This window comes from Cygnus olor, chromosome 10, assembly GCF_009769625.2.
Source record: "Cygnus olor isolate bCygOlo1 chromosome 10, bCygOlo1.pri.v2, whole genome shotgun sequence".
In the NCBI taxonomy this organism is placed as follows: domain Eukaryota; kingdom Metazoa; phylum Chordata; class Aves; order Anseriformes; family Anatidae; genus Cygnus; species Cygnus olor.
In genome coordinates, this window is record NC_049178.1 from 2,197,998 (window position 1) to 2,217,882 (window position 19,885).

Genomic DNA, 19,885 nt, shown 5'->3' on the forward strand with positions numbered 1-19,885 from the left:
AATAGCTGGTCTCAGATCTGCTTAAAAGCAGATTTCATGGTAGAAATGTTAATGAAGCTTCAACAGCAACAACTGGCAGCCATTCTGAGGAATTTGGGGTTGTATATTTGGGTGGCGGAGGTCAGGAAATAGTTTTGTGCCATCTGAATCTATTTTTGTCAGCAAAATTAATATTTTATGCCTTTTTTTTTTTAATGTGTACTGCTGTGAAAGTTTCTGCATCAGCTAATCTTCTAAAGCAGTCTGTGAGGCTCAGATTTCAAAGTCGTTACCCAAAAGGTCACATCCTGATTTAATACCATTAGTGTAAACCCAGGATAATTTAGCTGCTGTGGATGGAGGTGCTTGTCATTTCAGTTTTTTGATCCTAATATAAATCTAGCCACGAGTAGGTTGCATTTGTGAAGCTAAAGCCGTGTTCCTGAGCACATCCCAGGAAGGCTAAGATTCCGTTCTTACACTGACTGCATCCTCCCTATGTGGTGAAGCTCACCTCTCTCCAGGAAGGCTCTGGGCATTTCAGCTAGTCCACTTGAAAAGAGGGATGTGGAAAGAATGTTTGTCAAGCTTTCTTTGCCATAATTTTGTGGATTATCATTCACGTTTCTAGATTTGATACGTTTTCCATTTCTTAGGACTGCCAGAAGCATATATATTCGTGTGTTCATATGCAGCAATCCTAAATCACACTCTTTTTTAAACCTTTTTATGCCTCCTTATGACACGCTGTTAAAGCTGGTTAGAGGATTTCATGTAGCTGTAGACTTGCCACATGTCCAAAAAAAACCAAACAACCCCAAGTCAAAAAAAAAACCTATGTGAAAGTGAATATATGGGTTTTCCACAGTACACACAGGAATGAATCAAGAATGCTAAATTAAAAGACGAACAAACATATTAATTATGCATTTCTCTATTTTCCCACTGGATCATATCTCAGCGGGATCTTTTAGATTGGAGCCTTTTGAGGGAATGTTAATATTTTATGTAATAAGGAATAATAAATAGCAGTAAAATGCAGCTTGAATGATTAAATCTCTGAAGGAATGGAGCTTGTACCAATCTGTCCCCCACGGGACATGTTCACCATAACTTAGGTGATGTTTTTTGTTTGTTTTGGTTTTGTTTGTTTTACCAAACAGCATGATGTTGTATACTGGGGCATATATATCTCTGTTTAGAGGAATCCTTTTGAAATGGCTTTTATCTTTTGTATTTATTCTTTTATTTTGGGTGTTGATAGTAAAGAAATAAGTCATTAATTACATTCTAAAACGCGTTCTGACTTACCAGTCAGCATGACGTGACTATTAAGACTGGATATATTGCTTGTAATAACTTCTGAGTGAGTGCCTTGCTCCTTTTTTACCCTCCTTCCCTCAGAATGTAATATGAATGATATGCTTCTAGAAGTAGCTAAATATTTTGCTAGGATTAATAGAAGGAAGTAAATATTGCCTTTTTTTTTTTTTCCTTTCAGGTTGCCCTTGTTCTCCTTTTCAAATCAAATGTCACATTGACTCAAATCCAGCATTGGAAGCATGTGGGGAGCTGCAGCATATCAGCCCAGCGCAATGTATCCATCAAACTGGAAGGAAGCCCAAGACCAAAGCTCCACTGGCCAAAATGCATCCTCTGCAGAAACCCCAAGGCAAGTGGCTTTGACCTCCTAGCAACTGTGCAAGCTTCTATCACACATGATGTGTAATATTTTTAATTCTTTCTTTTTTAAGTCACAGCAAAGTAGTTATTTTATGTTCTAAGGTTCAAATACAACCAGTAGGATTTTATTATTTTCATTTTTCCCTTGTTACATAGCATCTTGGGGAAGCCCTGAAGAAGAATTGGTTCAGGAATAACAGATTAACTTGTTGATTTATATTTCCTTTACTGCTATTAAATGTCATGCAGCTGTGAAATCGAAGTTTAATTTAGCAATATTGTTTTCATTCTCTATCTTTTTTTAAAGTATTAGAATAGCTTATTGTTTAAACATGGATCTGTTTTCCATTTATAGTAAGAACTGTGTGTAGCAACAGGAAATGCTGAAATGGAATGAATGTATTTTAAAAATGAGAAATACGAGCTAAGGCAGTCACATTCATGGGTAGCGTGTGGGCTGTGGTAATTCCACAGTCCCGCCAGACTCAGAGTGAAATAGGTGACAACCCCAATCTATGGTAGAAGAGAAGTCAGGAAGAACCATGATCTAGCAAGTTTTCTGGTCTCCCCAGACCCTTTTTTGACAGGTACCAGTCAAAATTCCCATGGGACGCTGTCACCTATTACCCAGTACTTGAAAATCAGACGTTACCTCAGACCGAGCCAACTTAGCCAAAGCTACAAATCATCACTACAAGACTTGGTCGTGAATGTGCCTGTCATCTTCCTTAAAGATACTTTCACATAAAATTTAAATAATGATTTTATCATTCCACTGCATTTCTTTATAATAAAAATAGTTTTTAAAATTACCTGCAATGAGCATACATATAACAGTAGAGAACAATGTATAAGATCCTTTGCAAGGTTGGGAGGTGGCTTTTTTTTTCCTTTGCCATTATTGACTTTGTAAATTAGAAATGGCTTCTTCTCCTGAGAAGTGGGAGTTGCCACCCACTAGATCAGGTTGCCCAGGGCCTTGTCCAACCTGGCATTGAGCACTTCCAGGGACTGGGGCATCCACAGCTTCTCCGGGCAGTCTGTGCCAGTGCCTCACCACTCTCTGAGTGAAGAATTTCCTCCTCACCTCTAATCTAAATTTCCTGCCTTTTGTTTAAAACCATTCCTCCTTGTCCTATCATTATCTGCCTGAGCAAAAGGTTGCTCTCCATCTGTTTTATAAGTCCCCTTTAAGTACAGAAAAGCTGCAATGAGATCTCCCCGGAGCCTTCTGTAGGCTGAACAGCCCCAGCTCTCTCAGCCTTTCTCCCTAGTAGAAGTACTCCACCCTCTTGATCATCTTTGTGGCCCTCCTGTGGACCCGTTCTAACAGCCTCATATCCTTCTTGATCTGGGATCTCAGGCCTGGATCCAGGCGTCCATGTGGTGCCTCACAAGGGCAGAGCAGAGGGGGACAGTCCCCTCCCTCCCCTGCTGCCCACCCCTCTGGTGTTGCAGCCCAGGACACAGTGGGCCTTCTGGGCTGCAAGCACGCACTGCTGGCTCATGTTGAGCCTTTCGTCCACCAGAACCCCCAAGTCCTCTGTAGGGCTGCTCTCAATGAGTTCTTCTCCCGGTCTGTACTCACGTCTGGGATTGCCCCAGCCCAGGTGCGCCATGTGCTTGGCCTTGTTGAACCTCATTATGTTCCTGTGGGCCCACTTCTCCAGCTTGTCCAGGTCCCTTTGGATGGCATGCCTTCCTTCTGGTGTATCAACCACACCACTCAGCTTGGTGTCATCTTCAAACTTGCTGAGGGTACACTCAAGCCCACTGATTGTGTCATTGATAAAGACATTAAACAGTCCTGGTCCCAGGACAGACCCCTGAGGGACACCGCTCGTCAGTGGCCTGCATCTGGACACAGAGCCACTGACCACCACCCTCTGGGTGCGGCCTTCGAGCCAACTCCTTATCCACCGAATGGTCCACCCTTCGAATCTCTCTCTCTCCAATTTGGAGAGCAGGATGTCATGTGGGACCATGCCAAAGGCCTTACAGAAGTCCATGTAGATGACACCAGCCGGTCTTCCCTTGTCAACTGATGCAGTAGGGCAGTCGGTGCGCTGGGAAGGCTGAGGTAGCACAAAGGCTGAGACGCTTAAGTCACAGTAAAGGAAGAGTCCTTATTCCCTGCTGTTTTACAGAGCCAGGGCCAAGCCTGGGCTATAACTTCTCCCAGATATTTAACCTTGCCTTCCCCTTTTCTATTTCTGTCATGCTGCTTCTCATTATTTCACTTGTTTCTTCTGCAACAAAGGCTGTGTGTCTTGGTTTCCGCCTGCTCCAAATAGCACTGGGCTGCTATGTCAAATCTTCAGAGGGGAGGAAGATTGGGGAAGTGCCATTCCAGTGCGTGGCTTCAGCTTTCAGGCACCACCTGAACATGTCCCATGACACTAATCTCTTCTTTGTGGCTGCCTTTTTTCCCGTTCTCCACCAGTTTACCTGTCTGTGCGCAGGGAGGGCCCTGGAAGCTGCCTCCAAGTCGTGCTGCTGTGCTCGGGCCCCGGTGTGAGGGTGAGAGGCAGAAGGGGAGTTCAAAGTAGAGTGACGAAATAGCAGCACTACTTCCTGCAAGGACTGGGATCGTGGAAGGTGGCTTCAGAGCAGGGGTAGGGGTTGTGGCTGAGCTGTATCCACAGCTGAAAGCAGCATCTATTGTTTTTTCAGGAGTGACTGTTCATTTAGTCCTTGTGGTGATATAGATACAGATTGAGCTCATCTACTATTGTTCCTTTTTAGCATGCAAATCTATCATGCACTTCTTTTGTAGAAGCCTAAATTGATTTTGAATTTAAAAGTCTGTAAAATTGACCGAGAGGTAACGAATGTGTGCCCTGTCATTTAATGGATTTTGTCATGTGCTCACGAGTGGGAATTGGCAAATTGGTTATGCTGTTTGAATGCTTTTCACACAACGATGTAATGTGGATTTTGAAAAGCCTATCTTGTCTTTTCCTGTGAGTTATAAATAGATGTCTGTGTGTTTATAGGTGAGGCAGAGCTGCCTGGCTGTTGTGATATTGAAGGCTGTTTCCTTGAAAATTCCGAATGTAGGCTCTGTGTGTCAGCTCTTCAGCACATATCTTTTGTGGTTTAAATTTTGCTTTGTAAGTAGCATTTAAGAAAGCCAGCGACTTTGACTCTGTGCTGATGTGTCTGTTTCTCAAAATTACATTGGCAAATAACAAAAATCAGAACAGAAGGGAACACTTTTTCTTCCTTCTTAGTACGGCATATCATATACTGTAGAGTGTAATTTCTCAAATGATTCAGGTGGAGTCCACTAACAGGAAAGATTTAAAGGAAAGGTTTAAAATGTTTTCAAGTGTTTACATGGATAGAAATGACATGCATTATTGTTACTGTAAATACTTTGGCAGAGACAATGAAGTTCATCTTTTGAGTGTTGCAGGCCAGTTACAAGCTCTTAAGGGCCTAATAAGAGATGTAGGGTAGGTTATTGCCTCTGTCTGTCACACGATACTGCTTTTATAAAGAGCATAAATAATTTTTCTGCTTAACTGTTAGTTGTGTGTAAGACAGGTTTCATGGTGGTGCTTTCAAAATCAAACTATAACACCTTTAATTTAAGACAGGAATTCCAAATGGTTTTGGACACGGGGCAAGTTGGTCATTTTATAGGAAGTGTCCCATTAGGGCTCAAATCATTAGAAAATGTGATTTTGTTCTTTGGTGCTGAAATGACCCCAGTAATGTAGGTAGTTTTAAATCTGCCTATACTCAGAGCTCGAAAACTCTAGCAGTTCTTCATCACTGACCTCAGGCAGCGATTGCCTATAGCTAGAGGAGGGCGGATGCTGAGGCTGACTTGGAGCTTAACACAGTCGGCTTTCTGCAGGGTAGGGACAACGGCAGTTGACTTATTTTGGGTGTATATGCCTCCGTTATCTTCCTAAAGAAAGTAACCCTGAAATTGCATTCAGAACAGTTGCTAATTAAAGCTCCATTACAATGTTAATCACATTATGCTGATGTGCCATATGGACCATTTAAAAATTGGAAATGCTTGAAGTAAATTGTTCTTGAAAGCATTGTTTAATAAAAATCATATGTAGAGTTTCCTAATTTGTTTATTAACTCTTTGGATAGTCTAGATCAGAAGGGCTATTTGGCAGTACTGCTCCAAGTAGCGTGTGCCTTGGGAGTGATTGCACTGGTGGTTTTCCTACCTCCTCCTGTAAGGTCTGCTTATGTGAAGCTGGTTTCACTGTATGAAACTGTAACAGCACGTGAACCTGTTGCCATGGGTTACTGCTTGCGTATTTCCAAACCCATTTACCCTGCAACAATATAAGGTCTGAATACATTTTTTTAAAATGACTTTTTTTTTCCTTTTAATACTGTATTAGACTTTGCATCTTTGCCTCCCAATGAATTCTTAAGCAGAATGTATACGTTCTTACAATGCGTTTTATTTATATAGTATATAACTCAATGTAGAACCAAAAGAGGAAGGAAATTTATGAAGACTACACCACGGAAGAGATGGGGGAGGGAGAATGAGAGGAAGAAAAGCTATTATGTTCTGCTTGTGGGTTTTTTGGCCAAGCAAATACCAGGCACTGAAATCCATGGTGGGATTGTTTTTTGGTGGTTTGTTTTGTTTTTGCTTTTTTTTTTTCCAGTATAAGAGGTTCAACAGAGTGCTAGAGTCTTGAAAAGTTATGGGAGGGGAAACTCGTGTGATTGAGATGGTGAGCCCATTTGCAAAAACTAAGTGTGAGCTGTGCATCCTGTTTGGTAACAAGGAAGCGGTAAATTTCTGAGCCGCTCTGTTCGTTAGCTCATCTGATACAACTGTAGAAATGCAAAATAGAAGACTGTCGTTTTTCTTTAGTGTACAGCAGTCTGCTTTTGTGTAAGAAATAGTTTGGAACTGCACCAGCATAATTTATAAAGAAGGTTGAAAGAATGGATATTCTTCATTCTGCATTGCGTGCTTGGATTTTTTTTCTCAGTTTAGAATAACAAAGAGGGGAGATTTATCCTTGTGCTTTTTCCCTCTGTTTTATTAGTACCTCCTAAGCCTATACATCTCAAACCTGGGCAGGAAAGAATTCCTCCTGCACCTTCTCGGCCTTTACCAGCTGATCCCAAGTCATCAAGGAGCTTAGTGCCTGGAGAGGAAGAAATACCAATATCAGCAGGAGTCAACACTCTCATTGAGAAATTTGAAAGTATTAGGTAAATATGTCTTTGAGATCTGCTCTAATCTGTCTTTTACAATTTTAACTTAAAATATTACAAGAGAAAACGTTGATTGTAATCATCGTTAGAAACTCCTCTCAGGATGTTTTCTTCTGAAAGTGCAAAACTTGACTGACTACAGAAGAGTTTTTTATAAAAGCATGTATTTCAGTGATTATTAGTTTGTAACTTGGAGCTGAAGGTCCAATGAATTTAAGTATTCTACCACAAGTAAGTAGTCCAGAGTCTGCTTTTGGTAAGTTGTCTTGATATCAAATTGTTTTTCACCTTATAGGAAATTGTGCTATAAAATAATTGAGTTTTCTGTCTAAGATTCAGTAAATGTCAGACTTACTGTTATGTTGCTTCTTGGAGGCAGGATAGTTCGATGTCAGTGTATTGTGAAATGGCATAATAAATAATTGTTTCTTGAAACTTTATATACAAAAGATGTTAAATAGGGTTGTGTATGTATATATAAATATATGTAAAGCAACTCCTTTTACAAACACAAAAATCCTCTCCAAAGACCAAATCTGCCTGATGGAGCTAAGTGATTCATTTCATAAAGAGGGGGATAGGGACAGAGACACTGTACTGTGCCTTAGAATGTACTATCACCTGGGTGAATCTAGTAAGGCCTCTTCAGATAGAAACTAATGCATTCTTGTGCTTCAGAAACATCCCCTCTCTGGCAGAAAATAACTTGCTGGAAAGGCTTTGTTCTCTTGGAGAGGCTGAGTTGTTGTTTAAACAAGCCCATAAACAAATGGTTCTTTTAAAAGATGGTTCTCCTTGCCACAAACCTTCAAACTAAACTGTTCTTCAAGGCCACGTGGGGAGTATTAAAGGTCTGGGATTCCAATGGTACTCTTTCAGTTAAACTTATGTCTAGGAGTGGTATGCTTTTACCTGAAATTGTTGGGTGAATGTTGTTCCAGTGATGTGTTTGCACGCCTCCTAGGATTATGAGGGGGCTGTAAGAAGTACAGCTTGAATCAGATGACAGTCAGGCCCTGTCTCTTTTGAGGCACTTCTGAAGTCTCTGAGTGTTAATAGGAATGACTGGGGTGCTTTCTCTTCACCTGCAGGCAACCTGTACATATTCTTCAAAGGAACCAGCTAAATTTAGCTCTTAAGATGGAGCCTGGCCTGGACTCATCCAAACAACCGAGCTCGTGTGACTGTGACATGGTAGCTTCCAGCGGCTGTTCGACAAATGAAAAAAGTGAGCCAGATGAAAATGAGCCAGATGTACCGTGCAGTGCGGATCTATCTAACACAGACATAATGAAAATTAAAGAGCTAAGCATAGGCGATAACAAAAGCCATGAAGACTGTACTGCTGTGAATGTGAGCAAAGAACCCTCTAGAGAGCTTAGCAATAAAGACTCAACTGCAGAACTGAGCAGTAATGGTAAAATTCCTAACAGAGACAGTGGCATTGACAGCCCTTCTTGTAGCGTGGCAGGAGAAACTTTCCCCAACGAAGAAGGTGCAGAACAGAAGAAGCCCAGCGTGGCTGGGAATCCGGGGGAGATGGAACCAGACAAAAAGGGCCCCAAATCTTCCTCTGCAGAGCAGAAGAGAGACTCCACGCAGGATGAAGACAGTGACATTGATGAAGGAAGTAGTGAGGAACAAGAGACGGCAGAAGTGCCAAAGTTAGAGTATTTGGATGTAAACAAGGTAAGGTAGTGTGTTACTTCTGTGTTCTCTGGAGCCAGTTCCTGACTCCGGCTAGAGATTCCTTGCATCGCTCTGGTCTGTTGTTTGGGTCTTATTGTTCGATTGTTTTTATGTCAGAGGATCATGACAGTCATTGATTTCCTGTTTGATGCAGGTCTTAACTTGTTCCCAATCTAGACTAACTTGCAGAAGGGTTTCCAGTCTTGATTTAATGTAAGGTTTAATGTAAGAGAGTCCATCACAGCCAGAGTTAAGATATTAAAATTGAAGTGCTTTTGTGGGTAAAGACTTGCACCTTGTGTTTTTTGTTTGAATTTGTGCAGGTTTAGCTCCTCACTTGATCACTAGATCATGTTGCTTTCAGCAGGGCTCCATGGTAAGCAGGGGGCTAACTGGATACTGAATGTTGCAGGAATAGGGTCTTGCATGCTGGAGGGACTTGCATGTTGAAAATCTCTTCTAGCAGGCTTTTATTTTTATTTCTTAAGAAGCCTGTGTTTCTTTTGGTGTGACTACTACTCGAGTGCAAAAAGTTGTTTTCAGGGTAGTTACTCTATCAAATTACTCTTCATGTAACTCTAGCTAGAAGAGATTTTCCTTGAATGCAGAGTAATGGAGTCCATGCTGTTGTGCATTTGCTACAGCTGTATAGTGTTAACGGCAGATTCATTCGATTATCTGCTTATCAAGACGGTTATTTTTTAGAAATAAGATAGGTTAGATTTTTCAGAAAAATAAAACACAAGATGCTTAGAGCAAAACATCTGCAAAATATTCCCCTTCTTGTTCGGTGGATAGTTTCAGAGTACAATTAATGCTCTGGGGTGTTGCCTTTTTCCAAGAATAGAAGACAGTGTGATGAGACAAACATACCTACTGGAAGGTATGAAAAAGCCCCAGACTTTTTCTAGTGAATGCACTGCTTTATGCAGCAGTTCTTCCTCTTTATTTCAAGCTCAGGCTTGTGTGATTGGACTCGCCTTCCCTTCATGTGATTCAAATGCCAGCATTGTTGTCTGGGACTGGTGTTGCCCCTGCAATACTTAACAGCTGTACTGCTCCTTTTGCAAATTCAGTGATGTCAAACTCAAATTAATCTGACTTTTTATCACCCTGTCCTTTACATGAAAGTTGCTGTGTTAACAACTGAAAAATGCAAGACTTCATATTCTCAGGGTAACTAAAGAATCGACTTTCTGAAAGAAGGGAAATCCCATCACTACACCAGCTTGAGTAAGAGGAACCCTGCTGTCCAGGAGCACTAGGTACTGTCTCGGTGTGCCAGAGGCAGGTGTTGCTGCCCACTCGCACCTCACTGCAGGGGGCCCAGGACTTACTGTGTGTTGACAGATCCAAGTGCCAGAAGCTCTGCCTGCGTCCCACAGACCCATCAGGCAGAAACACCGGTTTTGGTGTCAGTGACACCATCGCTGTCAGAGTAATAGCTGACTTGAAAGCAACGCTTCGGAGTTTGTTCTGGTAAATACTGCTTGTCAAAGTGAAAGTTGGTTGTATCCCAAGCCCTGTAATGAGCTGTAATACCCAGCCCCACCATACACGGCGACACAATTTTCCTGCATAATTGCAATATCTTAGATTGATGTAGCTAGTGGTTTTTATCCTAGAGGGACCAAAGCACACCAGAGCCTTGACTCAGGTTTCACAGTCTCCAAAATCCCTTGACTCCCACCATTATCCTGGCCAGAAGGGAGCCTGAATGCTGTGCCCATCACCCCGCAGTGCTGCGGTTTGGTGGTGGGCATGGACTGGAATGGGCGATGAAACATCTAGCAGAGAGTAAGGGCTGCACGAACCAGCTCTGCTTGGCCAGACCTGACTGCTTTCTGTAGATGGAGAGGGTGTGATCTCTGCCTGTCTGTGGGTCTGTAGTCTCACCTGGCAGCTGGGGCAGACTCCGGAGGAGGAGCCCATCAGACTGTCTCCCCTTCCCAGGAGCAGGCGAGAGCTCCCCTAACTCAGCCCTGACCGCCTTCAGCTGGGCTCGGAAGGCTGTGGTACACAGGGCCTTGGGCTTGTGCAGGAGTAAATCCGTGACAGTATGAGACAGGATCCAGCAGGACTGCAGGGTCTAAGCTGCCGAAGACCTGTGTTTTACCTTGTGTGCGAGAAGTTAGTGTGGGGTCCTCCAGAAAGCGCTTAATGAGAGAGATTCCTACTGGCTTCTGTTAGGACTTCACGTCCATTGTGTTCACCAATGTTTGGTGCCTCTTCAGCAGCCTGTGGGAGGAAGCTTGTTTACGTCTCCGGTGGGCAGCATCACCACCGCAGTCCAGGGCTTCTGTCTGCTGCTCTTCACTTTCCCTGATGTATATGCTTATACATAAATATGCATGCTGTGAAATACTTCAGTTATTTCATATTCTCAATAGATAGGTATGGGCGTATATGCAACTGAAATATTTTTAAAATTATTATTAGTTGCAACATGCCAGCAAGAAATTAATGCATTAAATTAGAAAATCTTTAATCTAGTCATTAAATTTACGTTTAAGTTTGGGCTAGGCACACAGTATCAAACCAACTGTGGCAAACCCAAGTGGAAGACTTCACTGTATCATTAAGAAGTGCTTTACTGACAAACACCACAAACACTTACTTTTGTAGGAGCAGAGTTTTAGTGGCTGTTTTAAAATCTTGTTCCTTAGGCTAAATGTCCATAGAGAATGAAATAATGCTGGTAAAACACTGAGGAGGTCATGCTTCTCTGTAGTGTGCTTGGTGAATTTATAAAAGGGAGAGATCTCTAGAGGAGGAAATGCTTTTCAGTCTAACAAGTTAATGTGTTTTAATCTCGATGAATTAGTACAGGAGGGCAGGTGTGACATCTATGTGATGCACTTCAGGGTCTTCCTTGCCCTTTGACTTGATTTCAGTTTCAGAAGGCAGTTTTGAGAATGACCATGCTCCGCTAAGTTAATTTGTTTTTGCAGCCACGTGGGAAGGGGAAGGCCTAGATTTGCTGCATCCGCTGTAGTGTAAGGATTGTGCCCTCTTCTGGGGATGCAGCGTGTACCAGCTGAGGTCCTGCAAAGCCAACTCGTGTGTTACGTGTTCACAGCATCCTCCCGGTCTTCTGTTGCAGACGGGGGCACTGTGGGGTGAGTCAGTACAGGTAAAGGGCAGTGGCATCCCACGAGGAGAGCCAGCTTGATGATCTGAAGCTGACGTGTTTTGTGGTTACTCTGAGGCTGGAAGTTTGCATCACCCTTGAGAAACCTGGTGATTTTCCACAAAATAATGCACCTGGCCCTGGGAGAGAAAGAGAGGAGAGCTCAGTCAGCACCAACTGTGGTATGAGAGCAGCAGAGAGCCCTTAATCCTGCAGGAGGTTGTCCTGGGGGAGAGCTGTGTGTCAGGAGCCAGCAGCTTTGTTCCTGCTTCCCCCTTTCTGCCTCTAGTAGCAGACTTTGCAGCTGCACGCGGAGGTAACCAGCACTCTAATTAAACATTCAGGTTTTCCAGAAAGCTTTGTTATAGTTGGAGGAGGATGCATAAGAAGTACAGCTGCAGAATGATTTAATGATGGCTCAGTAATTCCTAGGATATCAAGTTAAGTGAAGTTCATGAATAAACATAAGTAGAGAAAAAAAAATCAGTTTTGCTTTTTTCTTCTCTAATTTTCTACTTCAGATCTCTCTCCATCCAGCACCCAGGCTTTCACGCATCCCATTGCTGGTGAAGTAACGCTGCCTGATGCATGACTTGTACTGTTTTATTTAGTCTAGCTTTAGCTCTGGAGTGTGATGTGGCTTCCTTTGGGAGTCTGCTGCGGAGTCTAACAGATCTCACTTATTAGCGCACAATTATTGGATGGTTTAAAGTCGCAGGAGTGCCTTACTGGGATTGCTAGGGATCTGTTAGTAAAATGAAAATGAACAAGGGGAGCTTATTAATTTTGATAGCATCTCAGAAAATGTCAGGAGCTGCGAGAGCTGAGGCATGTCAGCCTTGATGATTACAAAAAAAGAAATGACAAAAGTGGGACTGAGGGGCTGTCGTGCTCTGCAGCCCGCTACCCGAGGCTTCTGCTGAGCAGTCGACTGCCTGGGAGCAGTGGAGCAATGCTTCTGAGACGGCGAATGCTCCTTCATATCTCCTTATTCAGATATTTTTCACTAAGAGTAATAAATGCTCATTAATAATCCCCCCAAAATGCCTTTCTCCATCTGTCCTGCTTCCTGAGAACCTGCTGTGTAAAATAATAGTAATCATCAAGTCCCCCGTGGCCTTGTGCAGCCGCTGACGTGTTCTCCTTCTGCCTGCATTTCACTGGAGTTTCGCTTCTGATTTCATAGTACAGATTGTGTTGGAAAATTTGACTTGCAGTCCTGCTAGTCAGGCCTTTGGGTAAGATTATCTCCACGTACATTCTGAAAAAAAGATTTTTGCTTGACCTTGAAGAGGATGTGAAGTTATTATCTCCACTTCCTGATGTGACACTAGGGAGCGTGGCCAAAATAATGGTGTGTTTTGTTTTTTTTTGTCTGCCTCCTGACTTGTTCTGTCAGTGGGTTTAGAGCAAGTTAGTGAAAGGGGGCTTTGTATTTGGGGGTTTATGTTTGTTTGATAATTCAGTGGTACTTCTGAAGCCCATAGATAAATCCACACAAGTTACCCAATACGCAGAACTGTGTGGGTCGGTGGTTTAGTCATAACGCTGGTTAAGAAGAATCAGATTTGTTCTCATCACCATTTTTTTGGAATACGCTAAGTAAAATAAGATCTCCTAGCACAGGGTAACTTTTCCATATTGTTTTCAACACTTTCAAGTAGGAATTTGTCTGTAATCTTTGGGGACCTTCTGTGTTCTTTGTAGCAGTGGCTGTTGACGGGGAGCTTGTGTTTTTAAAGCGTAGCCGTGTTCTGATTTTAACCTAGCCATATCCCAGCCTTCCTGCATGATTTGCTGAAAGCCTCTTGCAACAGAGATGCGAACTGAACATAGTCACCTACAACCAACAGTAAGAGAAACAGTTGCTGCAGGCAAAATTGCTGCCCAAATTTTCTCTCATTGAGCCTCTGAGGTTTCTTTTCCTGTTTTATTTTTCCTTTAAATTTTCACCTCAGATTTGCTTCTCATGATAGCCAGGTCAGCCTTCGTGCCTGGGTGCCAAGTCCCCATCCAGGCGAGGCACTGCCGGCTGTGCGTGAAGCCTGAGGGAGGAACCGGGATGGTCGAGCCGTCACGGGTTGTCCTGTGTTTGTCTTCTGCCTTCGCTGGCATGGCCGAACTGACTGGTAGTTAACGGTGGAGGTTAATAAATAAACAAATAAATAGTGGTTGTGGTGGTTGAAGAGCAGGCTTGTGCGGTGCCTGGAGGACGGGGAGCCTGCAGTGGGTGTCCCAGGGAGCAGCAGGTGAGGCTGATGCCCAGGTTAGCCCGACGCCATCGCTCCTGCCCCCCAGGCAGCCGAGCTGTGCGGGAGGCCGGCAGTGCCCTGGCTGACTGCGCCCTGCGCTGCGCTTGGCAGGCACCGGGCAGGGCCGGGGGCAGGCGCGCAGGAAGCGGCGATGTGCTGGTGGCCGCTCTGTTGCACAAGTCGGCTCGGCGTCTGCCGTCACCCAGTTTGTGTCTGAGATTGTGACGTTTGCCTATTTGCAGGTGTAAATGTACTCCCACCTAGGTGAGAATCTGCCCTTCGTGGTGCCGGTTGTTTCCAGGCTGGCATTTCCTTTTTCCTTAAAACGTTTTACGGACAGACACAGCTGAAAACAAGCTGTTGGACCTCCATACAGAAGTGAAAGAGCATCACGCAGCTGCTTCTTCAAGCACTGGAGTAAGCTTCCTGTGTCACAAAATAAACACCGACTGCTTCCCTTTTCTCATCTTGCTTTTAACTCCACTGGCTAAACTGCTTTAAAAAGGTTCTGCAGTACTTCCACGGCTGTCAGGTGTGGCTGTGGAGAAGAGTTGTAACAGGCTGTGGCTGTGCCCACCCGTCATGGTGGGCAAAGCAGGAGTGAGACACATTTACAAAGAACAAAACAGCTTAAAATCCATATAAGGTGGGAGACTGAATATTTTGTTTCCGCATCATTTATATGCTTTACACATGGCAAATATATATATATATATACATATATATATACATTTTTTTTCTGCAGGACTCTGTGAGTAAGGTTAAGTATGCCTCACTGGTCCCCAGCAGCGGCCATTCGGTTCCTGTGCAGTTTGTGCTTTAAGCTAAGTGTGTTCAGTTTTGCTCTAAGTCATCTGCCTGGGCAGTGGTCTCACTGCTGGGTATCTGCTCTGAGCAGGCTAAAGATGGTGATGGCCTCAGATACTCACCTGTTACAAACTGATGCAAAATCAAAAATGCGGTGAGGTCTCATTGCTATCAGTTTGCTTCAGCATTAGTAGGGCTCACTGCTTAGGTAATACGCCTGTCCCAAGCTTTTTTGAGGTGGGCTCTGCCAGTTTTTGTTACCTGTCTTCTTCCTGATGATTTTCTTCTCCTGTCTACCTTTGTTGCCAACATCATCCAGCTGAAGCCTGCTTCCTTCCCTCTAGTAGGGTTCCTTTGCCTTCTCTCAGACTGTGCGGTTGTGTGAGTAGATGTGAACAGAGACTTAAACAAGGCTGTTACCTAAGGAATATAATCTGTGTTTGAATTTGCACGTTTGTTTTAATTTTCATTTAGAAACATAGACCATGAAATATCTAGTCCATGGTACCCTGACATACAGCTCAGGCTTTGCTAAAGCTGCCCTTCCACGGCACAAAATGCAGGAGGACCAGGCTGTCTCACATCATTCACTGCATCGACTATTTGACATAAAGTGTTATGTCCATTGAAAGGTGAATAAGGTGCAGATTAGTCTGAAAAACATGCCTGTCTCTGCGCCTGGCAGAAGCAGCAGCTGAAGATGGTCTCTCTTTAAAACGTTCTGCTCAGCTCAAGCTCGTGTTGTGTTCAGCCGCTGTTTGGTATTTCAGCAGACATCAGCAAGTTTTTCGGAAGTATAAACCGAGTTGCAGATGGTGAAGGTCAGGAGGTTAAAAAGTGCCTGTGCTATGTAAAGATTTACTTTTGAGAACAAATGTATTTGGTTGAAAATAATTATTTTCCAAATTCTGTATTCAAACAAATCAAAGGATGTTCTCGGTGGCTGGCATGCCAGCCTGCTGACATCAGTGCCTTTCATTCAGGCGCCCTGTTCTGCTCGCAGCAAAACTGGCAGATAAATTCCTTCTCAGCGAGAGATCCTTGTAGTTAGTGGAATCCTAATGGCCAGCAGTGTATTTCATTATAAACCGTAATATGTCGTGTTTCCCCATAACGGCTTCAAAGCATTGTTGTGTTGTGATTTTTTTTCCTCCCCAAATATTAATATATAGCACATGAGTGAGTGGAGCAGGATGTCGTGTAGCACGTTAGAATAGCTTAGAAGAATATTCAAGTTTGCTTGAAATAATTAGAGTAGTGAGGCAGGCCGAGCACATGTCCGGGCTCCTTTGTGTGGCACGAGCAGGTCCCCAGGTCTGTGCGTGGGAAGAGGAGGTAGGAAGAGGAGGAGTGCCTTGAAGGAAGGAGCCTGACACTGGTTCAAATCCAGCAAAGCTCTTCGCTTTCCTTCACTTAATACTTGCATCAGCTGAGGATACTTAATGCTAAGTGGTGCCTTGTTTTAGGTAGGGTCTGGTTTGCTGGGATTTATGGCGGGCTTTAAAAAAGCCTTTAAGGTCTTCCCCTTGCAGTGCAGTTTGCCTAAATGTGTGTGGGTTTTTTCCCTTTTTTTTTTTCTTTTCAACTTTGTTTATAATTAAAACAAGATGGCAGTGAAGCAGCTTAAAGAGGGCATTTCACCGACATTTTCTAACAGCTTGGTGGTGGCCAGTAGTGTGTGCGCAATGTGCTAGCACGCACCCGGAGATAGGTGTCTGGGATAGAAATCCCTGCTGCTGCTGAGGGGCCCAGGTGCTTCCTGAGGCGGAAGCAGTGCTTTGTTCTTGATTGCCTTCAGCTGGACTCTTACTCCCTGGATGTGTCCTGTCCTTGCACTAGCCTGGGTGAACCTTTACCAGCTGCTGTGTCGTGTGCTGAAGGGCTCCTGGTGCACTGCTCAGGGAGGCAGCTCTTGGTCTGAAGCAACACCTCGGTCATTTTCTTTGATACAGTTTAGTTTTCCTGTGGAAGAAATGGTGAATAATTGCAGCAAGCTGATGCTCTCTGTTCCATTAACCGTTTATACGTCTCTCTAGCCTCCCTCACAGTCTTTTTTTTCCTTTTTTTTTCTTTTTTTTTTTTCCAGCTCCAGTCCATTAAAATTCCCCTACACTTGCTTGACCTTGCTGCCACTTTCCAATGTTTGCATTCCTGAACACAAACCAACCAGCCCTGAGTTTTGGAACCTACCTTCACTTTGATTATAATATAAGCACAGAGTTTGAAGTCTAGACCCTTAAAGGTATCTAGAGTTTGTCAGAAAGCTGCGGTCTGTGTCGTACCAATTCACGTACTTTTAAGCCCTTAGAAAGCTGAGAATCTATGGAGCCTGTGTAGCTTTTGGCTAACCTGTGAATAAAGGTGATGCTTCGTTACTAGTTCAGAACTCCAGGCTTTTGAATTAGTCCTTTCTTATTTTATTTTTATAACGGGCACAATGAAAGACTTTGCTGGGTGATTTTGGTTATGTTGCTGGAATTCTTTCCAGGAAATTGGTGGGTGTTTAAAGCTGCACAAAGCTGTTAGAGATATTCCACAGAGAGTAATGCTTCACTGACTGGGGAGTGAAATCTCTGGCCAAACAGGTCTCTTCTAATTTCTGTGTTTTTTTAGTCACAGGACCTGAATTAAAAATGGAGACCTGCTGATTTATAATCTAGTGTCTTAGTTATCCAATAGATAAGATGTGTCTCCAAATTTGGATGGTATTTCTGGTTCTTTATAGAAAACCGTAAAGAATTAAAATGATATCCTGACCAGCTGTTAAATACATTCCTAATTGCACTTTCAGAAAATTGCTTTAAAAATGTCTCTAGAGCAAACTGATCCTTCGGTGAGAAATGCGGAGCGGATTCTGAAATGTATTAACCCCATTCACTTCAGGCTTCTGTACTGGCAGGGAATTTGGCCCGCTGAGAAAATGGAAAGGGGAACAGTTGGTGAAAGTTAGGTTCATAGGAGGAGATGGATTGTCTTATTCGTAACTTTTTTTTTTCAGTGTACAGAGCCCCAAAAGCTATTCAACATTGCAAATGAACTGCTCCATACAGAAGAAGCGTATGTGAAAAGACTCCATCTGTTGGACCAGGTAACTCAATTTTGAATGAACTATGCTTTGTCTTCAGTTCAGCCTCTGACCTAAAGCTGGATAGTGTGAAAACATGACTTGGTGGTGGGAGATGGAGTTGGCTTGCCAGGGTGCCTGCTGTGGGGCCCAGAGGTGAGCTTTTGGCCATTGGTTCTCAGAGCTGGAGCCCGAGGGTTAGGAAAAGAGGAATGGGAAAGCAGCAGCCCATGATACAGACATTATAAGCATTTGATACCTCTCTGAGCATATGTGGAGAAGAAATCATAGGGACACTCAAGGCACCAAAAATGATGAAATCTATGACTGCTCTGCAGAGGACAATAGACTGGATTTGTACTAAAATCAGGCAACAAGGGTCAGCCCCATGCTCAGAGTGATTTTTGTTTTTCCCCGTTGTGATTCGTAATTGTTTTCTGTCACGTTTACACATGAGGATAAAGTAAAACTAGGATGATGAATCCAAACTTCTTCCCACATAAAATGTTTTGGTGAGTCTACATGGTTCAGGCATTTCTATATTTATCTCTATAATGTCTATGTTATGTATTATATAAAGAAAAACATTCATGAATATTCAGGAAAGAAGTAAAAATGAGGATGAGTAACATTGTTAAGAATGAAAGTAAATTGGCACCTTGGTAGAAATCTTGTTAGAAGCTGTAACGTCCAAAGAGCCCTCTGCCCTCCAGCACTAGGACCTCTGTGGAAAACTTTCCCATGTTTGCTTCGGATGAGCAAAGGCTGTTTCAAGACCCTAAAAAACTAGGGAGTGTCTTTCACTTTTGTTCAGTGTAGTTTTTCCTGCAGAGAAACAAAACAAACATGTTTTATTTTGCTTGATGTAAAAAGCAGTAAGAGCTCTTTGGGGACTGGTTGTTCTTTGCCTCTTAGCTCCCAAGTACACCAGCTCTCATCTTCTCGGTAGTTTTAATCTGTTTTGACTTACAAACCCCTCAGACTTTTCTAATGGAGGAGTAAGCCCATAACCATAACTCTAACCCCATTTGACAATGGGTTTATGTTTGTAAACCCCCTGAAAATACTCGGTGCTGTGATCCCCAAGGACTGAGTACCAGGAGTCAAAAACTGTAGGTCTGTTCTGAGGCAGTCAGCTTTGTAACGCTGCAACTGTATGCCTGGGTGTGTAGGATTTTTTTTAACTAATATTGGTACTCTCTTGTCTCACACAGGTTTTTTGCACTAAGTTGTCAGAAGCAGGTATTTCATCTGAAGTGATAACAGGCATCTTTTCAAATATTTCTTCTATCTATTGTTTCCATGGACAATTTCTTCTTCCTGAGCTCAAAACAAGAATTACACAAGAATGGTGGGTAACTGTCATTCCAGTTGTTTTTAAAGTATGTTTTCAAGAAACTATAGTGACCCTAGAGCCTAATCATATTCCAGAGTTCTTAATGGTTTAATGCAGTAGTTCAGATGTCATTTAATACATTGCCATGGAGTCTGTTAAGCCTCTCTCTCTCCTGTAATCTTCCTGAATATAGGAATAGACCTGAGCACTCAACATTTCTAGAGTACTTTGTGAGATTTTTTTTTTGGTCCAAAGTACGACTGGAGCTGTTTTTCTTAGTGCACTTCCACTATTCTAGTTTCATAGTACTATGAAACTGTAGTACTAGGAAAGAAACAAACTGCTTATTTTGGCCCCGTGGATGAAGTATTTAAAAAAAGTTTTCCATCCAAAGAAGGAAAATGCATCATCGTGTCACAGTCTAGACTTTACGGTGTTGGAGACTTCATGAGACACATCAATTTTATATTTAAATTCATTTTGTTATGGTTCTATAAAATTTAATGTTACAAAATTAGCATTATAGCAGCCAATCAAAGGAAAATCTAGACAGATAAGATAGATGACTTTCTGTCTATAAATCAGTTTATGTCTGTAGTGCACTCGTTTCTTTTGCTGTTTTGCACCACAACACTGAACAAGTTTTTACCTAAGCATTTGTTGGTCTTCTGTTCTATGAGATACATGTACAGTGTAACCAACAATATTTATTAAGTTCTTTAAGAAAATAG

General features: G+C 42.8%; 1 protein-coding gene across 7 annotated transcripts in view; it reads left to right on the top strand.

Moving 5' to 3' along the window:
• The window catches only part of FGD3 (FYVE, RhoGEF and PH domain containing 3), a 111,860-nt gene that overhangs the window by 57,092 nt on the left and 34,883 nt on the right, over positions 1–19,885 (top strand). For 5 of the 7 annotated variants that reach the window (XM_040568131.1, XM_040568133.1, XM_040568132.1 and 2 more), the window contains exons 2-6: positions 1,481–1,651; positions 6,705–6,873; positions 7,968–8,565; positions 17,753–17,842; positions 19,033–19,169. In XM_040568131.1, coding sequence (XP_040424065.1) covers positions 1,481–1,651; positions 6,705–6,873; positions 7,968–8,565; positions 17,753–17,842; positions 19,033–19,169 — 1,165 coding nt within the window. Of the gene's footprint in view, positions 1–1,480; positions 1,705–6,229; positions 6,384–6,704; positions 6,874–7,967; positions 8,566–17,752; positions 17,843–19,032; positions 19,170–19,885 lie in introns of those variants that run through there. The other 2 variants (XM_040568135.1, XM_040568136.1) reach the window with 2 other exon arrangements.